This window comes from Neolamprologus brichardi, chromosome 20, assembly GCF_056152115.1.
Source record: "Neolamprologus brichardi isolate AB-2024 chromosome 20, ASM5615211v1, whole genome shotgun sequence".
NCBI classification, from domain to species: Eukaryota; Metazoa; Chordata; class Actinopteri; order Cichliformes; family Cichlidae; genus Neolamprologus; species Neolamprologus brichardi.
The window spans coordinates 3,271,085-3,295,633 of NC_142123.1; the positions used below are offsets into that span (position 1 = coordinate 3,271,085).

The 24,549-nt window shown below is 39.3% G+C and overlaps 1 protein-coding gene across 2 annotated transcripts; it reads right to left on the minus strand.

Moving 5' to 3' along the window:
• Positions 1-121: 121 nt before the first annotated feature.
• Positions 122-24,549, minus strand: stat6 (signal transducer and activator of transcription 6, interleukin-4 induced). Of its 2 annotated transcripts, none has more exons than XM_087833987.1 (22): positions 24,145-24,549; positions 15,595-15,740; positions 15,306-15,450; positions 14,921-15,001; positions 13,765-13,933; positions 11,834-11,934; positions 11,424-11,572; positions 9,938-10,054; positions 9,654-9,821; positions 8,691-8,778; positions 8,483-8,605; positions 8,240-8,332; positions 6,613-6,816; positions 6,444-6,538; positions 6,230-6,363; positions 4,273-4,422; positions 4,120-4,180; positions 3,996-4,040; positions 2,043-2,078; positions 1,816-1,878; positions 1,245-1,331; positions 122-1,150 (listed from the first exon to the last, which is right to left on the minus strand). In XM_087833987.1, exons 2-22 carry the CDS (start codon positions 15,726-15,728, stop codon positions 1,123-1,125), a joined length of 2,271 nt encoding a protein of 756 aa, XP_087690113.1. In that variant the 5' UTR covers positions 15,729-15,740; positions 24,145-24,549; the 3' UTR covers positions 122-1,122. The 2 variants fall into 2 exon arrangements, with proteins under 2 accessions (XP_087690113.1, XP_087690112.1); XM_087833986.1 differs by having other exon boundaries at positions 4,120-4,183.

The window sequence follows — 24,549 nt, forward strand, 5'->3', positions numbered from 1 at the left end:
GGCAAAACTACAAAGATTCTATTATTGTCCAAACATCTATGGATTTAACTGTCTGTTTTCCTGAACTGCTTACTTAATAACATTATTGTTGTGCTTGAAAATAAAGGGAAATAAGGGGAAATCGGTTTGAAAATATATTTTTACTTTGACTCTTTTTTGGTATTTTTTTTAGTATGCTTGGGCCATCAAAATGAGAACTTAAAAAAACATGCACAGTGGCACAAAGTTAGTTGAAAACAATAAAACTAGAACTACTAAGTATCAGCTGACATTAAACAACAAATTGCTTTGATAGAACAGAAAACACAAAATTGAATTTTTAATTCAACATACAGTAGATCTAATATAAACTTTGCCCGTCACCCTTCATAACTTCTGACATGTTGTGACAGTCTCACAGTCACCACTGCCAGAAAAGGTGTTTATTCCTTAATGAGTATTTACCATGCATTATATGCAGAGACTGAATGAATAATATACTGCGAGAAAAGTGAAAACACAAAGGGTTACATACAATGTATGACTAAAATAGACCAACATGCAATATACTCTAAACACTAATAAAACAAAGTCCCCTGGTGTCTTAAAGTCCACTGGCCAGCAATGTCATGAGCCATTGCCCTTTTTATACCCACTGTCACACTTATGGCCACTGTTGGAAAAATGCTATAGTCTGTACAGTAATCCAAATCTTTTCCTAAATACAAGCAAAGACACACACACACACACACACATACACACATACAAAACAGAAGAGAAAAGAAAAGCAAAAAGAAAAGACATTAACAGATCTGCCACTAGGCAAGAAACATACAAAGTTCTTGTTGACATGCACACAAAGGCACAGATGGCTGCAAAAAAAGCATTTTTGTTCTGGTTTGTTCTCAGTTTTACTTTGGATTTAAACTGATTTTCTCCTGTCGTGTAACACTTTCTTAACATGTTGAGTCCCAGACAAATCAAGTTTGTCTCAAAAGGTTCACTGGTCGTAGTCCAAACTTTAGCTGTTGAGAGTCAAGGAAGAGAATCGGCTCAAATGGTGGCACGTTTGTTACATGACACAAGTCTGGCTTCAATCTTTAGCTGGCTTCTTCTTTGCTCAGCCCACAGGAAGACTCTAGATTAATCAAAAAAGTTCAAATCTGGTAGCCTAGAAAAAGAGAGCGCAAGAATAAGATGTTACTGTCTGATAATCAGTAACTATTGCGGTGGATGTCATACAGAAATTAACCAAAAAAACGTACATGGGTTCCAGGCCAGAAGCTGTTGTTGCACCATCTATTATTTCATCAGGGAGGTCTGGTGAGTTGAACGGTGACTGGAACTGTTGCCTGAAAGAAGTAGCAATAGTAAAAAACCACAAAAATAATAAAAATTTAAAAAATTTAAAAAACGTATAGACCGCAGAAATCCACGATATAGATTCACAGATAAATGCGCGATGTAGTGAGTGCATGAAAGATGAACCGCGGTGTGAAGCAGGAATACACGCACATGTATAGATGTTTATTTCCGCGGCACCGTTTATTGTAAATAAAATGTTTTCACATTTTTCTCAAACAGACTGTCAAGTAGCATCGTAAATGTGGTACACAACAGTGAGTTTCCTGTAGATATGCGGTTTTCAAGACGCAATAAAGAATATTCAAACAAAGTTGTACACATTTCAATATTTTTTTGTGCCCAGAATCTGAATATCTGATAATTTATAGATATTTATGTTGAAACAGGGAGTACGTGGTACGGAAGTGAAATATATAGAGCTATCACATTATCACTGGTTAATATGAACAGATGTGTAGGCTTGATACTTACATAGAGAAGCTACTCTGTGAGGTTTCAGGCCCTTGTACTATAGGTGTTGGGGCAATAGGCTCCCTGCAAATGTATGTAAAATGAAAGGTAAGAACACAATGTGAAGCAAAAAGAAAGTCCAGATCAGTAGAAAAAAACAGTGGCTCAATCAGTTATTTAAAAGAAAAACACTGAAAGATTTAAATTAAGTAATTTGTGTGGATGTTGAGTATAAAAGCAACACTTACACATTGAAGCTAGGGTGAGGCGAGGGCATGGTATCCCTGGACATACAAAATAAAAGCACATAATATGAAGTGTAACCAAAGTCCAAGATAGCAAAACAAAAAAGGCAAACAGTCCAACAGCAGAGCTACTGCGACATTATCTTTTCTAACTATTAACAACAAGAACAAAATGAGACATGAAATGAAACATGTTTAGGCTGTGTGCAGGCAGGAGAGGACCCAAATGCAAACTCACAGGAAAACAGGACTGAACTCAAAATACAGCTTTATTGCTGACGGAAGTTAAGGTGATACAAAATAATATGAAACTAAACTGGGAAGTCATGAAGGAACTGACTCACGAGGAACCACACAGGCTGTATCCCAATTCAGGGTCTGCAGCCTTAAAGGCTGCATTTTAAGGCCGATTACGTCACCGCGACGCGACGAAGGCTGTCCCAATTCAAAGGCTGCTCGAAATGCGGCCCTCAAATGCGTCCTTCATTTCCCTGAATTTTAAGGACGTGAAGGTGTAGACTTCGTGGCCCAACATATCCCAGAATTCATAGCGCCGCGGTGGGTGTGGATAATTTTGCCGAAAAAAAACGGCGGATGAGGGGCACCCGAAGAGTAAACTTTAAGTAAGTACTGAATATTATGTCACTTATTTATGTGCAAATGTTTAATAACGAAGAACATGAAAACATTACTGTTGGCCACATGTCGGCAAAGTCATGTGACATTAGTGACGTTTGTACTAACTTGGTTTTAAAGCCTTTACTTTAAAATATACGCCGTTCAATAGCTGAGCTTAATCTTACAGAGAATGATCAAAGCTCATGTAGAAACAAACAAACAAATGAACAAAAGATTTTCTCCTTCATTTCTGTCAAACAAAGCTGTATGAAACGTTTCCAGCTGTTAGTATCATGGTTGCTAGGCAACCTGGGCAGCGCAACGGAGGCTAGACCGTCCCATTTCACAAGCCTCGCACTTCCGGCCTCAGCGGTCTTTAAGTACGCGGCCCTTGAGGATTGTTGAGGCTGCGTACTTTAAGGCTGCAGACCCTGAATTGGGATATAGTCACAGAGGGGCGCACAGTCACGAGGGAGACGCGGACATAAATACACAGAGTGTTAACGAGGGAAGTGGGCGCACACGGGGAACACAGCTGACACAGATAATCGTAACGAGACAGGGCAGGAGTGAACACCACATGACGCATACTGACGAGAGACTGTCAAAATAAAACAGGAAGTACACAGAGGTTCAGACAGGAGGAGAGAGAGAGCACAGACATAACGGGCTGGGGAAAACATTGAATGAAACATGAAACACAAGGAAGGGAGACGAGGGCTCACAGATACACAGAGGGGCACACAGGGGGTAAAAGTCACAAGGGGAAATCACATAAGGAACAACTTAACAGAGCAACCCAGGAACCGTGGCCTAAATAAAGAACAAAATACAAAAATACATGAAAACTAAGAATGCTGGGCCAACATGGCCCAGGATCACGACATGATCAGGCATAACTGAAGTATATTTTCTAGATTTGAAGCTTCAGTGCATTATGGCATTAAGCATAAATCAGGATGTTTAATTACACCACCTAATGTGATATTTATGCCACACCTACCTTAAATTAACAGTATTGTTCATTACCGTTAATGTTAAAATATAATTACTGTTGTTATCAATGAACCTTCAAATGCACTGTTTTATAAAAAAAAACATATCTATCTATGTAAAACTTCAATAACTTTTAGCTTTAAACACTAAAATGTTTGTGTTTTCTTATTTTCATGACAGGTGACCTCATAGATGTCATTGTAAATATAATTGTGACTATAATTGGGTAGCATTGAATTGCTGCCTGTGCTAAATGACTCTTCCTTAAATAGCAGAGGTGAATGATGGGTTCAGCTGGTGGTATGGAAATACTGTACCAAAGACTGTACAAGTGACACTCACATGTTGAAGGAAGATGGTGTACTGGAAGTTGGGCGTTGGGCATCCCTGCACACATAAAAAGATACACACACATACACATGACATGTTCCCTACATGTATTATTTTGTTATGAAGAGATCCTTACATGCCGACTTTAAGTTGGAGAGACACAGGGATGTAACCCCCGCCGATGGGCAACGTAGGCTCTGCTTCATACCACAAAAAGAGGTTAGTTTTTTACTTTCACTTTCTTTTCCTAAACTGAGAACAAACTGTCTTTGTGCAGGACAACCATTACCTGTGTAGAATTTTCTGAAAACATCATGTTTAGAAAATTCAGGATACAGATACGTTATGTGGTCAATGTCGCGGATGCGGTCCCCGAGGCCACGGATCTCAAGATCTCTCTTGGTGAAAGGCTGGATGTTTTGGATTTTTTGTCCCCCATCTGGAAAAAAAAGATTGATCTGTCACTTCATGTTTATAACCGCCAATTGCAAAAAGAGTCGAAATGCAGTGTAACATGCAAATATTTTACACAAAAATACTGGCTGCCAACAGTGCTACCCCTCAGCCTCCTAGTAGATGCACCTTTGGTACAAATTTGAAAACTGTAGGTGATTTTCTTGAGGTCAAAGTCACTGAGATTCAAGCTTGTCAAAGATTTTTAGCAGGTGCACATAAGGAGCTTGGAAAGAAAGTGATAATAATAATGGATTGGATTTATATAGTGCTTTTCAAGGCACCCAAAGCGCTTTACAATTCCACTATTCATTCACTCTCACATTCACACACTGGTGGAGGCAAGCTACAGTTGTAGCCACAGCTGCCCTGGCGCAGACTGACAGAAGCGAGGCTGCCATATTGCGCCATCGGCCCCTCTGGCCGTCACCAGTAGGCGGCAGGTGAAGTGTCTTGCCCAAGGACACAACGACCAAGACTGTCCGAGCCAGGGCTCGAACCGGCAACCTTACGGTTACAAGACGAACTGCCAACTCTTTGAGCCACGATCGCCCCGTGAAGTGACTGACTTCTTTAAGTTTCTTGAATACGTTTCACTTCTTATCCAAGAGGCTTGGTCGGTTCTACAACCAAAAGGTGGAGAATCTCAGGTATTTCAACCCTAGTTGGGGTTATCTCTTAAGAATGTCACTGACCCACTTTTAATCCCATCACAAGGTAAAAGCATGGGTCATTACTGACAGAGATTTTGGGTGAAACCCCTGTGAGATAATGCCTCACCCTATCATGTGACCTTTTGAGGTCACCTGAATGCAAGATGTTCTTCTTGCACTTGCACTTTGGGAGGAACACCCTTCAGTATGAAAGGGAATCAGGAAAACTAGTGGACCCCCTCTTGCTTTGACCTGAGAGGCAGACAGGCTCAACATAGAAGAGCAGGTGAAACCACTGTGAGAACTTGCATTATGCTATCACGTGAACTATTGAGGTCACCTGAAAGCAACATATCAGTGAAGCTTGAGACTGCATAGTAGGTGGCAGAGAGTTGGTGTCTGTTGGTGTTTGATGGTTGTTCACAGAGAGCACAGATGCCCCTGTTTCACTCCTCTTTCAAACCATCTGTCTTCTCTGTCCAAACTTTGAAAAGTGGCCTTTATCCTTTAGGTCAGTGTTCATTTTGACAGCAGATTTTGCTTTAGTTTTATTCATAATCTTTTGACTAAAATGTCGTTTAGTTTTAGTCATAATTTAAACATCTAAATTGTTTTCAGTCTGGTTCTCGTAGACTAAATATCATGGGATTATCCTAAACTAAATCTGATTTCTGTGAGTCGCTCCACAAAGTGTCTTATTTTCCCTGATGTTAAATGTGAAATGTGGTCACATGTCTGCTATTCTCTTATAACATTTTGATACATTTTCGTGAGAAACAGGGAGCACCTGTTTCTTGGCAGCAGATCAGACGTGTGCATCTAACCTGACTCCACAAGGATTTAACGATTGAATCACTTCCGAACTTGTCCAGCCTATATACACAACTTAATTAGTTCTGATTGGATCCCATGACTCAGGAACATTTTCATCGCGTTTTTATTTATCGACAAAAGTGTCATCATAGTTTTTGTCGTCGTGCATTAGTTTTTATTTAGTTATCGTCTTATTTTTGTTAGGAAAAAAACAACAAGTCATTGACGAAAACTATGATGGAAATTACTAGTCAACGAGATTAACATTGCTTTAGGTGCTGAGAAAACATTGAACTGAACATTAACCGGTGGTCTGTCAACACCTACTTTCAGTAGCAGACACATAAGCGATGGTGATGCCTCCAATTTCCGAGTCACTAAATCGAAGCAGGAATGTTCCATTGGGCCTGTCTTTGAGAATCAGGTGGAGATGCTGCTTCCCAATAAAACCAAATATCAGCCTGTTGGAGCAAAACACTGTAAGCTATTTTATCACAGGCTATTAACATTCACTGGTGAAACAGCAGCAGAATCTTCCAACCCTTCGCTCCAGTAGGTCTTCAGGTGTTTCTTGGTCAGCTCCATTACTCCCTCAAACCACTGCCAGAAGGTAAACGGTCGACCTGGGAGAACCTCCTGTAATGTTGAAAGGCACCGTAAGATTTGTAGGTCAAAGTGACCTGTGCCAGCGAATAGAAGCACATGCGTACCTTATTAAACTGGGCCCAGGAAACCATCATGTTGCTGAAATCCTCATTAAAGTCGGGCTTATCAAAGATCTTCTGTGCCAAGAAGTGTTGGTTGTACTGGTCCAAGTTGTGCTGCGTCCCAACCTCAGATGTAAATTTGCTGTTGAGAGTGTTGTACATCATCCTCCACGGCACGCGGTCCGGCACCACAAAGGGTATTCTGTCCTGATGGCAGTGACATAAAGGCTGATAAAGCGAAAACACTGATACACATATATATTTTTTTAAAATGTGTGAGGGGACGAGTAAAACCAAATTTAAAATGGAAAGAGAAAAAGGAAAATATATAAACGCACTATTATGGATATGTTAAATGCAGACTTTAGAATTTTGGTGAACTGCGTTTATTCCCTCATGATAAATGTCTGCTATTTATTTATGTTCTATTTTTATGACATTTCCACTTTCCCACACACGGGCTCTAGGGACACTCAACTCTTGCCAAGTTCAGGAAATTGGGTCAAGTGTGTCACTGCACTCATATTTTTTCCACATGACTGCTGCCACACCTCTTATCTAAAGTTCAAGTTTGATTTTTTTTGCTACATGCAGTGGCAGGTTGCCCTGCAGTGGAATGAACCCCGCCCCTGACCTTACACAAACAACACAGACATCACATGGGGATACAAGTCAGAGAACGGTTGCATTACAGGAAAAAACACTGAAATATACACTACAATGGGAAAGTACAAGAGGAAAAAAAGAGACCTCTACTCATGCTGGGCTATAGGAGGCAGCATGAGAACAGGAAACAAAAAAACTCCTCTGCACAGAAAGCACAGCAACGGGGTTGGGTAGGGGATGAGGAGTAATCCCAGGCAACACAGCAGCCATCCTGCCACTGCGCCGACTCTCCAGCGCAGGCCCAGACCCACCTCGTGTTCCCAGGAGGCAACAAGCATCGAAGGCATAAAGTATATGCTGTTAGCTGCTGCTTCTCCATTTGTGCATTTTATAAGCCACAGTCACCTCCTAACAGTTGCATCTGTGTTTCTTCCACCGCACCGGGGAAGTTGATATAATGCCTCGCCAGTCCCTGCAAAGATCAACCGCCATCTTGACGTCTTCCAACAACGTTGTCTTCGACGGCTGCTCAAGATCACATATCGGGATCGCGTTACCAATGAAGAAGTATATCGCCGTGCGGGAGTAGAGCCACTCCATGTCCAAGTCGCCAAGTGTCGGTTCAGATTTGCCGGTCACATCCTTCGTCTAACCGAGACCTGCCCGTGTCGCGGTTCTGTGGAACCCGAAGAATGGAAAGAGACGGCGAGGAAGACCTAAAATAACATGGAGGAGGACTTTCCTTGAAGATTTACGTTCAGTCGAACTGTCATGGGATGAAGCAACAACTGCCGCGATAGAACGAGTTCGATGGCGCTCTCTTGTCGCCCGATGCGCCGATCGGCGCGGGAGGATCTAAGTCTAAGTCTAAGTAAGTCCCTGCTGAATTCCAGTTCAGGGGTGAAGTCGAGAGTATGAAGCACATATTGTATGTCGTGGCTTTCAAACACTTGTAACAGCAGAAAAGACAAGCTGCAATACTGAATGTAAAAAGGAAAAATCAAAAGAAGAACTTCACACTTACTTGCTCAGAAAATGCACAGTCCCATATGATGGTGGCCACAGCATTGTTGTCTTGACTGCCGTGAACAATAACAACCACTGGCTGAGAGATCACCTGTAATCAGACATGTTACGTAATAGTCAACATAACTACACCGTGTGTGTGCTCAGCATGCATTCAACAAAACAGATCATAAGTTAGCAAAATAACTCAAGTCAACTGTAAACAGTTAAACAACAGTCAGAATGCCGGATGGGGTCAAACCTGTATCCTGTACGGAGTCTCACAGCCTGTGATGTTGATCTCTGAGGAGAACAGGAGGGCAAATTTCTCCTCTGTCACAGACTCTGATCCTTTTCTGTCTGCTCTCTTGATTTTCTTGATGGACTGTTAAATCCAAAACAAAGTTTGCATTTCCCAACGATGCTGAACATCAATCAAATATGAGCTGTAAATGTAGACCCGCACATACCATGTTTCTGAAGTTGGAGCACGTGCTCTTGGTGGCTGCGTTGTGTTCTAGGACGGCCGAATTGTTGATGAGTTCACCAACATTATCACTGCAGGTAACATCATTTTATTGTCAGTTATTTCCTCATACAACTACTGGACAGTCAGTACCTTGATATTAACCACTTAAAGTTTTAACCTCTGTAGTTAATTTGATTTAATTATGTGCTAATCTACAAGATGCTAAAAAAACAAACAAGATCGTGACATACATCCTGCACAGCCTCAGATCAAATTTGCACAGCAGAAATGCTTGTTGACAATATGAGGTGTTCAGTGTTAACTAATGAATCCAGCCAAAGCGAAACCAAACAGCTGACTCTGTTGTTAATGTTACTGTAGATAAACGCTACAATTGTATAGTTAGGCTTACTCACACTTTTGCCTTTCAAGTAAATAATAAATGGTTGCAGCTGATTTCTGTTATGTATCCACATTATTGTGTTAAAATAATGTGGGAAATTATTATTTTAAGAATTTTGGTGATTTTAATTTAACTGTGAACACAACATTTAAACTTTAATAACAATTAATAACTTTAATAATCCAACATGTTCCACAGCAAATAACAGGAGCTATAGAAGAGCTTTGAAAGTTAGGTGTGAATGTTTCCTGCCAATTGTGCTATAAAGAATAAGTAAACATGCCCACAGCTTCCACACTTCCGATGTGGGAAGATTGCAACATCAAGTACATGTTAGATCTTGTCCCATGCTCTGTTTGCTCTGTGGCACAGGCACACCTTTGGGGAAGCAGACACGCAGACCTAACGCTTCTTATGCATCCATGACAGAGACAGAGAGCAGAGGAGAGACCCAGCGATGGAGCTTGGTCACAGTTTTTATTTCTTCCCTCACATTTTGCCACAGTGAGGATATTCTGTCAAAGTGTGAGGGGATTTCAGATTCGGAAACACACGACTCACCCATGTACATTCGCCAGGTTCCTGGCCTGTATTTCATTAATGATCTGCGCCTTCACCAACACAGGCTTCCCAGGAGCTACCTTCTCTCCCAGCAGATATCGCACAGTTGTGGAGAACTTTGACTGTGTCTTTATCACCTGTGGGGGCTGCTTGTCCACTATAAGAGAGCTGAAAGGGTTACAGCGTTAGAAAACTGTCTTCTTCTTTTAAAAAAAAAGGTAATCAAGTGATTCCTTTACACTGCTGTTTGTGAGACAAGAAAGGAAACAATGGGACTGTGCTACCTTTCAATTAAAACCTGCACAAGTTGCGACAGCCCTTCCTGGAGCTCCGAGGTCAGTTCCCCAGTCAGCATCAGCTCTTGTCTCAGGTTTCCATTCATCCCAAGAAGCTGCTCAGCCCTAACAGAGAAAGTGTAGAAAGAAAGCAAAAACACAAACACCCAAGCTGGTAAAAAATGCAAAATATTTGTTTAACAACTGACCAATTTATACATTTAGAATTTATGCAGTCATTCTCCATCAGAGATTTTTTGTCTGTGTTAAATAAGCTGAAATTCTGATTCGGAGTCATTGGAGTGTCCAGTAAGTGGTGGTAAAAATCGGTAAGTATTCAAGAAAGTGATTACAATTGATCCTGAGGAGGGGTATAAAAAAGGACTTGAATCTAATGGTAGATTGGAGATCACCAAATTCATCATTTTCTCACTGCACAAATTATATATAAAGCAATAAATAACCTGCTTCCTGACAATATTCTAAAAATGTTTTCTAAAAGGGAACGAGGATACAATTTGAGGGGGGAATTAAATTTAAAACATCCTCGTATCTGTACAACATTAAAACGTTTTTGCATCTCTGTGTGTGGAGTGAAGCTGTGGAACAGACTAAGTAAAGATATGAAGCAATGTCCGAGCATGGTGCAGTTTAAAAAGCGGTTTAAGGAGATGGTTTTTACAGGGTACAGGGAAGAGGTAGAGATTTGATAGGGTGTTCTTGTCCAATATTTTCATGTGTGTGCGGGTGCACGGGTATGTTGGTATGGGTATATATATATCTGTAGGTTGTGTATCCTTTGAGGTGTTAATGGGGTTATTGAAAATGTGTATATGTGCGTATGTGTATATACGTATGTATGGATAGATAGAAACATATATGTATATATATTAAAAAAATGAATAATAATAATTTTAAAAAAAACACATGACATATAATGTAATTGCAAGGAGGTATTTCTGTAGTCTATTGATTACTAGATAGTGGAAAAGGGGTGGGATTAAATAAGCTTATGCTTCTTCCTGCTCCTTTTTGAACATGAAAGTTATTTGTAGTTGTGGTTGCTCATTTTCCTTTTGTTTTGCTTTGTTCATTTGTCTCTTTTAATTCTACGTTGTTGTACTTTTTCAACATGTTCAAAATAAAGATTCAATCAAATCAAATCAAATCAAACTGCAATCCATCCAAAAGTTCTAATAATTCATATTTGAGCAAAATGAAGATTTAAACAACAGATCAAACCGACTTTGCTACATCTGGATACTGATCAATAAAGTTTTCAAATAAATCCAAAAATCACTGAAAATATACAGACTTCAAAAACCCGTCTCTTAAACGAGAGTGCGCTATGTTACTGGATTGTGTGCATAAAGGTGCCCTCTTTTTAGTGTTTTAGTGTGTGTCAAAGACACTGAATTGTGGGTTTTAACCAGGACGGCATAAACCAACACCACAAAGGCTGTGAGTACAAACAGTGGAGTGGTGTGCAGCTCACCAGGTCTGCAGGGGGCTGAGGTTGTCATCAAAAGGAAATCCTATGGCTGCTTTGCGCTGCTCCCACCTCCACTCGTTCAGCCTGTTAAGAAATCGGTTCTGGCAGATGCCCAGCAGCTCCATAGACTCCTTCAGCAGCTGTGAACGTTTCTACAAAAACCAGAATCCAAACACATTGCAATTTGATTATTAACTGAAAACAAGTAATCAAGTAATAACTGTTTATCTATTAACTACCAGTATATTTAAATGAGCTGAGAAACATCGAAAAATCAAACAGGTTTAATTAAACGGGATGAAGATCTCGTCTTGTTCTTTAGTGTTAATAATCTGAAAATGTCTAAAGACATTTAGTTTAACTTCTCTCGAGGATGCCAGTAATGTTGATGGTAACATAAGCCCCTGGCTCACCGTGGCCATTGCTTGTATATTGTACTCCAGCTGTTGGATGTGAGTCTGAAGTTTCTTGATTTCTGCATTTGCAGAATCCAGTCCATTCTGCTGGAACGACCCTGTGAAAACAAGAAGCAACATGACATGTCGAGTCTTTCCTGCATTGTTGGGAAATGCTGCTTTGCTTTAAGTTAAATAATAAATTTATTCCTGTGCTGTACGTAGAAAACGTTTTTTTTTTCCCTCAGAAACAAGCTTTCTGGCAAAGAAAAGATTGCACAACCTAAAGGTGAGTTTCTTTTGACAGACTGACTTTTATGTTGCAGCGGGACACACAGACCTAAAAAAAAGGGAACATTCATCCTCTTCCACTTATGCAATTCAGGGTCACAGAGGGTTGGAGCCTATCCTAGCTATCACAGGTAATGTCTAATGTCTGAATTATGCCTAAGTGAAAAAGCCACATTGTAACCCTATTCCACAGCATTCCACCCAATCTGACCTGCATCTGCCAAGAAATGTGACAACACACTGAGTCGACAGAGTCCGCAACTACTTGAATGACGTGCAAGGTTGCGGTGAGGAGTTTTCAGATTCCAGTGAAAGTTAGTGTTCCCACAGAAAGACTAGATTTGCAAACTGACTTAATCCATGTATGTCTTTGGATGTGGGAGGAGTTCCCAGAGAGAATACACAAACTGTTCACATAAAGGGCACGGCCAGCCACTGGATTTTAACCTACGACCTTATTGCTGCAATGAATAATTAAATGATCAGTATTTATTCAAGTTTGGATGCACGCGTTTGAAAAAAACGTTTGCATAACGCTTTCTTTAAAAAGTGTAATTTCAATACGGCACATGAGCACAATCAAAGGGTTTAACTGCATATATGTGTTCGTTCATTCTTCTCTTTTGAATGTTTATTATCAGTCATTATTAAGACAAAAGTATTTTTATCCAGTTACTTGATTAATAAAATGAATAATTGATAGATTACTCTATTACCAAAGTAACTATTACTAAACTAGCATGCAGCCAGTTTCATTTGCTCCAACTTTTTGTTCCTTTTTTCTTTGTCCTTTACTTCGTACTTTAGACCGTTCGTCTGTTTTAATAGCTTTCTTATCAAAAATATAATCCTTAGGGATTAGTATTCTGATTCTGATTCATCAGTAGCTGCAGCCCTACAAACAAAACAACCTTGTGGTTAAATGCATAATAAAAATTATATCTAATCATACTTCTTTGAGAACATCATGCAAGTACTGTTTATGATGAGGGTCAAATGACCAACATTAAACAAAAAGCACCACGTAGAAATGCTTTGGTAGTGGGCAGCACCTCCTCTATTCATCATTCAGTTTTATTGGGTCTTCAAAAAGTGAGTGTGTGCTTCACATTTGATCTTACTACATTAGGTCTTGTATATAATTAGACAAAGCTTGACCTCAAAAACGGTTCGACACATCAAATGAGATAAAGATAAAAATAAATATCACTAGCAACATGTCTGGGGTTAAGGTATCTAAAAAAACCAAAAAAACGCCAACATCCACGTAACTGTGCCATCTCTACTTATTCTGCTTTGAAAAATGATAACATCTGCCACTTCCTACTGAGCAGACCAGCTAGAGCTCCAGTCGCAGCACCTGGATGTTTTTAATTTATGTCGCCGCCAGAGAATGATCTTCTAAATAAAGTTTTTATGAAAAATCTTTCTTTTTCAAGCATTTAAAAACAAATCCTCCAAAAAAATGAACAAGTGGAATTAAAATAGCTGAACAGACTCAGAAGCAAAGGAAGCAGAAAATAAAAAGAGATTATGATTTAACCTTGAAAAACAGGAACTCTGTTGATGTAAGCTGTAATTATCGCTGCGGTCTGACTGCTTACGGTATTTAAAGCATGCAATCATTCATGTATTGCTAAAGGAAAACATGCGTTTACCCTGTGTGTGTGCACTCTCAAAGTTTTGCCTCTCCCAGTTAAGCTCCTCTTGTATCTGGTGCATCTTTTTTCGGATCTCCTGGACTTCGAGCACCTTCAGGACCAGTTGGTCCACGTCCTGCTTGGATATATCGTTCGTCGGGTACGTTGGGTACTGTGCAGGGGAGGTCTATAAACAGAAAAAACATTAAACGGACTTGCAAAGCACCACAGCTTGACCTTTTTTGCTTTTGTGGGTTTTTCTACACAATAGTTTACACAATTAAACATAAACTGTATCTGGTAAACACATCAGCTTCACCTGGTTCCCCCTGAGATATAACCTCGTGGCTTGTGACTGCCAGCTATCACCAGTGTATTTTTATAAGGGTAGAAGTAAACTTGAAACAATGATGTCTTGTGGGGATTTCTAAGAAGAGCTAAGCTGTTTTATGTTGCGATATGCAAGTTAGATTTGATCAAAAACACAAGTATCAGGTCAGCATGCGTTATGACTCCTGGCTAATGATTATATAAAGAAAATAATGTTGTTTTTTAAATAACTGCACAAATTTTATTGCCACTCATTGCACAAAACCAACGCCTCTTCTGGTAGATAATTCCACTACCTAACAGATATGAAGTTCATTAAGGAAGATCTGTAATTGGTCACCTATCTGCTTTCGTGGGTGTCAGGCTGTTTTTCTGTTCTTAAAACCGCTCGCTCTCACTACCACTTTCCCACACTGTCAATCTCAATAATGAAATAGTTCCTCTAGTTCAATCAGAGCCAATCAGCCTCCACTTAAGTCTGTGCTCTCTGCTTGCGACACGCTTCCTCCCCCCATTTCCACCCCACCAACTTGCCACACCTGCAATAACACTGTTCCTATTGACAGACTCAAAGATGCTTTAATATCAAGGATTTGAACTGTTGCTACTACTGCAGCAGGAAATCTATGCAGTGGGTACATTGTAATCAAAATGTAACCACCCTGGAAATATAACAACACGTCTCAATAATAAGGAATAATAATCACAGTATCAACATAAGGACTAAAAACGAGAGATCGCCAAAATAGGCAGAATTGAGGTGAGGACGTGGAAAAACTTGAGGGATAAATACGTTTGCCTTTGAAAGAAAACTTTAGTTAGACTTAACATAAAAGGGACTTACTCCGTTTATCAGAGCCCTCTCCTGCCTGAGGATGTCTCTGACCATCAGTGCAAACTTCAGTGGCTGATGGTGATACAGTTCCTGTAAAATAAGCAAATAATACCACTAATTATAAGTATGCAATGCAATAATGAATGCAAATGATATCAAAGACAATGCATTCCTAACATGTATGTTGTAGCAGGTTTAAGGAAGTTTCTAAAGTTGTCATAAAGGCTACCAAGGTTTTTGCATTCTTCAGAAGCAACAAATGCTGCAGAAGGTTGAAAAATCTAAACAGGAATTTCTGCAAAGGTGAAATTTTATGGGTGATGGTAAAGCCCAAAAACTAAAATAAAATGTCACTTTCTTTTTTAAAAAATGATCATTTCTTTGGCTTTATTACCATGTTCCTGCTCATCTGCATCAGCTTCATCTTCTCGACAACATTGGCATTCTGCTGAGCAACGGATTGCAGCATGCTGATACCCTGGTCCAACAGAATTTGAGCTTGACTCTCTTGCTCTATCTTTTCCTGTGAAAAGTCCTCCCTGTGAGAGCACACACACACACACACACACACACACACACACACACACACACACACACACACACAGTCCCTTATGAATAAACACATGCAATATTTATTAAGAATAAACAAGCATGTACATGTACAGTATGTGTGTGCGTCATACCATCGTTGGTTCTCTATCCATTCAGATATGTAATGCCTGACTTCAATCGGGAAGGAGTTTGGTGGATAGAGGCTGCTGACTGTCTCATAAGGCAGATGCTGCAACATCTGGGTCATGTGCATCCACTGGGCCATGATCACGCAGGGCTAGGGAGTAAAAAGAAATGACATGTTTCTAAGCTTTCCCATGACCGTTTTTTTAAACACAGTGGAACTAAACAGCTCATCTTTCTGATTTAACAGCATATCAGCATTCAGGTGCTCCTTCATTCACCAGGTGACGCCACAGTCAGTAGTGTTTGATTTGATTTTTTACTCTAGATGTCCATCCTGACACAACCCCCAAGGGCGCTGTGCCTCCTCTGGGATCAGACTAGAGAGCTTTTCCTTGTTAGGCTAATGTGTTAACCACTACTTTATGGGTCCAGAGGGAGAAAGAATACAGATCAAAATTATCTGAATGTTTGTCAAAGAGACAAGAGCTGGATTGTTTAGGTCGGCGTCACTCTTTATGGAGAAAAGGTTAGGTTTTTTAATTTATCACCCAATAGGATTTTCATCTCTATGCAACGCTGTTCGTGTTTTTATAAACAAGCCAGCCATTGCTGTGATTCCCCTTTAGCCCTGCCAACCATGAGCACATTTAAACAATGAGAAATAAACTCCGAGCTGCTCTGTTGACACCATATTGTATTTCCTACCTAGTCGCCCTTTCCTGCATACCAGACAGCACATAAGCCAAACAACAGTAACTGTGAATCTCTGTGATAGGCCAGTATTGGTTGGTCATACTAAGGATCCACTGAATAGCATAACAAAGCAACAAATTGTTTATTTTTTATTAATTTGTAATATCTGCAACAGATATCAGAGCTCAACTGCGCCAGTAGCAAACATGCACATACGCTGTTCTTAAACAGTTTGCACAGCTGTGGAGATATAAATGTTTTTAAATGATCCTGCTGGGATCAACCAACTACAGTCTAACCGCACGCTTGTTTTTCTAAGGCTAACATGAAAGTCAGACAGTTGACCATAAGTTAAACTTTCCGACTGGCATGTTGATGAGCCGTTTGATTTTCACTGTAATACAAAGCCTTGCATATCTTTTGACAGTAATACTGTAATTATGTAAGTTGAAAAGGATTTCCTGATTGATTATTAATGTAAGTTGGTGGAAACATGAGGCACATGTTGTAGGACCTCTCCAACAGAAATGATATGCCTTTTAAGGCGGTGTGACACAAGCAAGAAAACTGCCATTCCCGAGTCACGATTTCTGTTTTGTAACATTGAGCAACTTTTTTAAAACTTTTGTATCTTAACTGACAAAACAAAGCATTGCGTAACAGCTTTTCCACCGAACAAGCCAGAATTCCTCAAATCCCGCAGCTATCACTCCACAGCTGCAGAGATTAGCAAGTCTGCACGTGTGTGTTGGATTGCGTTTGCAGTGTTACACATTCACATGTATGTTTTTGCATTTTGAATAGCAAACCTTTGACAAAGTACACTGCTTCAAGAGCCTCTTTAATATAAAAAAAAAAACATCAATTTTTATTATGTCATAGTCTCACATTTATCTTTTACTGAAAATGTAAAAAATGCATCGTCTCAGTGTTGTGGCACTTTTCAGCATGCTATCAAAAGCTTTGTCAAATATAAACAGCTTTTCAGATCTTTATCTTTAAAAAGCATGTTAAAAACAGTAACTGGCACAATCACAAAGGCAAATGCAGAAGTCTGTCTGTGTGTAGACATTTTGTAAACACAAAAACACAGCAATGTAGCAAAACACAGTAATAAAACCCAGTTTAAACACGGTTGTAATCTAAAAGCTTATCCGTAAAATTAACAGTAATTTACCCGTTACCTGTTCCAATAATTAAATTCTTCCAAGTCCCGGCATTCTTGTGGACGTCACATTAATATGCAACACCCACGTAAACATTGCCGTAGATCTGACAAACCCCATAAAACCCACTCCTTCCCTATAAGGACGACACACACCACTAAGGATGAGTCATAAACAGCCACAGGAGATTCAAAGCTGTTAATCTGATACAGATTAAATAAAATCCAGCAGTAAAAGTCTATTCCACAAAAGTGCCACCCCTCAGGTCACAGAATCCCAACATACTTAGGTGCCGTGCATCATTACACAACAATGCAGCCAGTTTTAATGTTTAGAAGAAACTTATCATGTTAAGAGTTTTAGTAGAGAGCAGCTGACTCTAACCCGACATGATCATTTAGTAACCAGTCTTTACATGCTTATGAATACTACAACTACAGATATGATGTTTGATTTCCCCACTTCACTCACAGTCGGAAAATGTATGGTAAATGTTAATGTTAATGTTAATGCTGACACCAAGAAACCATCTAAGAAGAGACGTTTATAACAGTAAAGGACTTTATAACTTTGACATAGTCCTACATGAATATGATTGAACATTACTAGTCAGATGGTAGCAAATCGGTCGATGAATAAATGCACAAAGAAGCCGACACAATGTACATGTTTAATTTGACTTTTTACTATAAAATAGAAACAGCATAACATAAATAACTTCACTGTACATGTGATTTTGTGTTCCTAGTCCCCCTGGTTGTGCTGTAACATTAGATTTGGGCAACACGGGACCCAAAACAGCTCAGAGGGAAATGTGTGGAAAAACCCTACATGCTGGAATGCAGGTCTTTCTGATGACTGAACTGGTTCTAGAGCTATAATTATGCAGGTGTGTCCAGGAGAATGAAAAAGACAATGGAATTATTTGAGTCTTTTCCTCTTGCGTTGGCCCTGTGTTTATACTGGGTTAGGGCTTTTTCAACGTGGCTCTTTGTTGTAGCCAAAACGCTGGTTTGTTCGACAGTTTGTTTGTATGTTTACACTTTATAAAAGTATGTTTACACTGTCAAGCAGCAGTTAATAACAAAGTTCTTATTCTCTCAGTTATCTAGAACCTCGCCGTGCTATACTTGCTATGCTGGTTGGGTTAAAGATTAGACCCTAATAATGACTTTGTTTGAGTTTAAGTGTATAATCCATCACTATCTTAGCTATTTCCTCTTTAAGCTGCTTAACAAACATAACTGAATTACTGCCAAGTCAGAGGGTTGCAAGTTTCTGCCCCTTATGTCACTAGTTTGTAGATAGACGTGGAAACTCGTGCCTGCCTGCCAATTCCTTGCTTTCTGTGCCTACATTTTCTGTCATTTGTTTAACATTTTTCCATTGAAGAACACTAATCGGTTTATTTTTTTCAAGACTTTGCATGTTTGTATTGTGTGATTATACGATATGATTATACTAGCGTTATCTCAACATCAGGAGCCTGCTGCACGTACATCCCTCTGGTGTGCAGAACAGCTTTCCAGCATTTATCCCCTGAGAGTAACTCAGGATGATTAAGTTTCTTCTGTCACTATTTGGCCTCACAAGTTGACATAGATGACAAAACTGCAACAAGTCCGGCTGAAATCGTTTGCCAGGCCAAATATTTACTTCCTATTTCTATGATAATGTCTAATATAGGCTAGATGTGAGTGGACGTGTCATATCGTGGGAGTTTCCCCAGTTGGGAGGCGGGGGGGCTCTACAGTGTGGAACAAAGTTAAAGAAAGAGATCACTTAAAATTGTCTTCTAACATGTAAACTTGCTCATATTATTCAATTCTACACAGATTATTTTATGGGAGTTTGCTTTTTCAAGCAAATCTTGATCACGTGGCTACAATATTATTGTCTTTTCTGGTTCCATTTAATAAAGTTACCCAAAATGTGCAGCGTAGAGAAATCCCCCTTAAACGGAAGCACTGCATGATCAGCAAATGAAAACAGTAGTTTTTATCTGACTGGCACGTTTGCTGTGAAATGTAACAATTTAAACGAGAATCCATCAGGACAGCTGAGAAAGTGTGCAACAGTTGTATTATGTTTTGTACTTTATCACTTTGTATTATTTTTCCATATTCATTATTATTATCAGTTAATGCATTATTCAAAAACCTTGGCCAGTGAAGGCTTTTGCAGTGTTGCAGAGACTACGCTGTCTGCAGACTGCTCTGGTGAATTCAGTCAAAATACGAAGGGTGACAGACGCACTGCTACACAGACACTGAGAGAAAAAGCATTTCTGCAGAAGCTCATTCGCATCTTGTTGTTGTGTTGATGGCCAAATGTGTCACCAGGTCAAGGTACGCTGTCATAAACAAACAGTGCCATAAAAAAGCCCCTTTTATTTTCACAGCTCAACGCTTTAAATTGTGTAATAAAAACAAATATTCAGCTTTTCACCAGGGATACAATATATCTTTTTTTTCTGAATAAACATTACTGGGTGAAATAGGTAAAAACCCAGACCTACCTGAAGACCTTCTGTTCATATCATTATATATGATAAAATCTGTTACGGGGTAGTCAAACCATAACTGGTCTTTTTCCACTGGCATTCTCAGAAACCAATGTGGGGAAATTTGCTTTTCTTATGCGACTTTTTTAAACTCGAATCGAATTATATGACTAGAGAAAATCCTATAATTTGGCTCATGGGAAGAAGAATGACTCCTTTAAGCCTTTTCATTAACTTCACTTTCTAAATACACACCCTTCCTAACACAATCTCCTACCACTGACAGTAAATAAAGATTACTTCTAATTATTTCATCATTTCAATTCTAAATCATCCATTCAATTTCTGTAAAATGGTAGAAAAAAACAAAACATCCCATAGAAGATTAAAAATCTTTGGAAAATTTGGTGATGAATTCAATTTAAGTCTGAAACAGCAGAGCGACTCATCAGTGATCCAAAGTGCCTCCATATTTCAAAAACGTGTTGCTACTTTTTGTCTCAAACAATAGCAAATATAATATAATATAATATAATATAATATAATATAATATAATATAATATAATATAATATAATATAATATAATACTGCAGAAAACACACTCAACCTTTACTTTTGGTGACTCATACATATCAAAAAAATTCTGACTAATAGTAAGAGTAACTGATTAATAAAATCAATTGATTACTTGATGAGTTCAAATCAAAATTCAATTCTTGAAAAGCAAAAGTGAAATTGCTGCTGAGTGATATTTTTTATTACAGTTTCCAGAAGATTCCTACAGATCTACAGTTATAACTATAACCATTCAGAAACAAATCCTAGAAAACATCAAGATCGAGTCAAAATTTTGCTTTGGCCAATGTTGAGAGCATTGCCAGAACTCGAGCTGCTCCGCAAGTCAAACTAGATGATTTGCTAACATTATGCTTTATAACCGGTCATGCCATAGTAGAGTCATACACAAATGGATCCACGCATATCTAAAAGAGGCAGAGAATCCCCTTGAAGCCTGGACATGTTCGCCATTTAATCTCTTAAACGAACTAGTGAGTAAATATACAAAAAAACATAACAAGTAATGATTGATACTTGTTTAAAAACATGGCGGGATATGAACAAATACACTGAAAGTAATCCTATACTGAGTTACCTAACACCTTTTATAAATTATCGGCACCTGGAATGACAAGTGCAGTGTTTCAGAGATAGCTTGGCGCAGGAATACGTGTGGTTGGTGATTTGTTTAATGGGAATGATTGTCACTTAATTACTTCAAGTTTTGATACTTTACACAATACAATGCAACTAGGACCCATGGAAAATTTCTTTTTACATTTAAATGCAGATAAAAGTACTATAAGACAGTCTTATAATACACTACAAGGCCATAACAAACATAATATTAGAAAACTTATCAGAAGTTGGGAGGGAGACCTCCAGTGTCATTGTGATGATCATGCCTGGAGCGAGTGCAGACAATCTGTGCATTCTTTATTCCTTAATAATAGATTTAAAGAAACACAATATAAAATTTTACATAGACACTTTTCTGAATAAAATTGATCCGAGTAGGTCAGCACAATGTACTAAATGTAAATCTGCAGCGGGGACCTACTTGCACTGTCTTTGGACTTGCTCAAAAATTTAAAAATTCTGGCTCTGAGTAACAAAAGAATTAAAGGGTTTTACTTAAAAGCAGAATACAAAAAGATCCAGCTCAGTATTTATTGGGGCTGCCAACTCTGAACAAATTTCCAGATAAAAACAAATATAAACTACTATGTAAATTATTGTTCTTGGCAAGAAAATGTATTGTTTTTAATCGGATCAATGAAAAACCACCAACAATAACTATAAAGAAATCTTTAGTCTTACCAATGGAAAGATTGACTAAGCGGTAATGACAATATCTTTTATATGGCGCCCTTTAATAATAATAATAGATTGCATTTATATAGCGCTTTTCAAGGCACCCAAAGCGCTTTACAATTCCACTATTCATTCACTCTCACATTCACACACTGGTGGAAGCTACAGTTGGAGCCACAGCTGCCCTGGGGCAGACTGACAGAAGCGAGGCTGCCATATCGCACCATCAGCCCCTCTGGCCATCACCAGTAGGTGAACTGTCTTGCCCAAGGACACAACGACCAGGACAGAGAGCACGGGGATCAAACCAGTGACCTTCTGGTTACAGATGCGCTTCCCAACCCCCTGAGCCACGGTCGCCTTACCTGACGATCTGAGGGAAATTATACAAACCCAACCTGCCATCAGCAGCCCCACTCTGATGGCAGGTTGGGTTTGTCAGGGTTTGTGGGGTTTGTGATACAAAAACAACAAAAACAAACAAACAAAAAACCCAAAACAAAAAAAACAACAACACAAAAAGCAAACCCAACCTGCCATCGGAGTGGGGCTGCTGATGGCAGGTTGGGTTTGTCAGGACAAATGTGTAAATGGGTGGTAGACCCAATTATTTACTATCTACCTAAATATATATATATATATATATATATATATATATATATATACTACTGTATTAGTTTTATATGTCTCAGACTGCTTTTTGTGTTGTTGTTTTTTGTTTGGGGTTTTTTGTTTGTTTGTTTGTTTTTGTTTTTGTTGTTTTTGTGTATCAAAAAAATCAAATAAAGAGATATTTAAAAAAAAAAAAACTAGATGATGGCAAATTACTTTCAAATTAGCAAAAGGATTTGTTTCTACATTACGTTCTGAAAAAGAAAAGTTCCAGTATACAAACCAGTCTGGCAGACCAATATCAGCTGGCCAATACATCAGTCAGGCAAAACTAGTTTTAAATGCTGAATGTGGCATTTCTTGTTTCTCAGCCTGACAGCTAACTTCACAACGAAGTCAACCAGAACATCACAACTAAAGCATTTGCTTCCCCTACTGACCAAGCAAACCGTATCTTTTGAAGCTAAACGCCAAATCATCCTTTTTCTGATAAGTAAGGCTAAAGTTCCCTGTGCTTGAAGTGAGATCACCAAAAATTACTTCCCCGGCAACTGAAAAAATTGTGCACAAAGCTGAAGTACAACATGTAGAGTGAGCAAGGCTCTCGGTTTTGACACAAATAAGGAGAGATTTCTCCTCCAAGGCCAACACAGATTATGTTGTGTACAGCGTAGACAGACGCAAACATAAAAGCCAAGAAAATGCAGAAGAATGTAGAGAATAACCACTTTTCCATGTGCAAAAGCATCTCCCTCTTTGCAGCTTATTCTTGGACTCTTTTGTGTGAGTGCAATAAAATAAAGGTTGTAGAGTCACAAACAACAGTCACACAAATCAAACTATTTGATTTGAAAGAGAAACCAAGAGACTTCCGCTTGTTTCTTTCGTGTACTGTGGGAAGTAGTGGGGAGGACTCTCGTGTTTCTAGGACTGCTAACTGATGGCAAGTTTATAGTGCGAATCATTTTCATGATAGTGCCCATCTGCCTGCCAGGAGCGCTGCCTTATCTCTGAACATTTGCAGGACATATCCTTGTCTTCACACAGCACCCATCAGCTACAAGGTGTGTGTTGTTTTCACAGCGGTGCCAGGCTGAAAACTGGACCCCTGCCAGAGTAACTATCTTTAGTTATTCTAAAGTTATTTTAAAGACTTAAAGTGCACACTTGCACGCAAAGGAAATGTGGTTTTACTAGAACTATAAAATTTGTGAGATGTCATAAGATTACTGCACTAGATGATATGAACTTGATGCCTATAATTATTTCTGGTTCCATCCAGTATAAGTGTTGATGCCACAAAAACGGCACACATTTTGGAGTAATGAGGGTACAGGATGAAACAGTTGGACAGCAAGGCATGAAGGGAGGGACTAAGGTGGCAACATTCATGCTGCCTTGATAATTACACAACTCCCTTCCACGTTTCGTAAAAGACAAGTATTTACCAAATACTTATTTATAAGATAAAAATATATTTTAAAAAAATCCTAATCACTGTTTTGGTGTTCAAAAAAATAAAACGTGACAAAACTGCGATGTAAGGCTGTGTTTAAGGCCGACGGACGTCCATCCTGCCTGTTGTTACACAAGCAAAACATGACAAACACTCGCACATCATCCATTACGCGCGATTCTGGGAACTGACACGGTTTCGTGCTGAGCGGAGATAACGCGAGCAGAATGAAACAAGGCACATTGACGCTTACCTTCGGCTAAGTAGAGAACTCAAAACATTGAAAAAAAAAACAATAGCTGCAGCTCGTCGCCTCTTCCCTCTCTGCTGGGCTTCCAAGTCCACCGAACAGTCCTACAGAACGTGCCCTTCTTCCATCACTCAGTGTCTCGGTGTAAGGCTGAAGCTGAATTCGGAGAGCTGGGCAATACGCGTCGATAAAACAGAAGAAAACGGAACTTTCGGTGCCAGCCGTTCGCGCTGGGCGCAGGCAACTTTAAACAACGTAGAAACTAGGTTAGACTCACTTCCCTGTTACGCACGAACAGAGGAGCGCGCTTTATTTCCTGCCTTCAAGTTCGCACATGACCTGTGTGTACTGTGTGTTTGCAGTTGGGACAGCTACCAGGGCTGCTGTATGATTCACAGCGAAGTGTTC

Coding starts and splice junctions, on each gene's coding strand:
- stat6 (XM_087833986.1), bottom strand. CDS start 15,728: ATGGCCCAGTGGATGCACATGACCCAGATGTTGCAGCATCTGCCTTAT. Junction 8,333..8,482: donor AGACTCCGTACAGGATACAG/GTTTGACCCCAT, acceptor GTCTGATTACAG/GTGATCTCTCAGCCAGTGGT. Junction 1,879..2,042: donor CCTCACCCTAGCTTCAATGT/GTAAGTGTTGCT, acceptor ATACATTTGCAG/GGAGCCTATTGCCCCAACAC.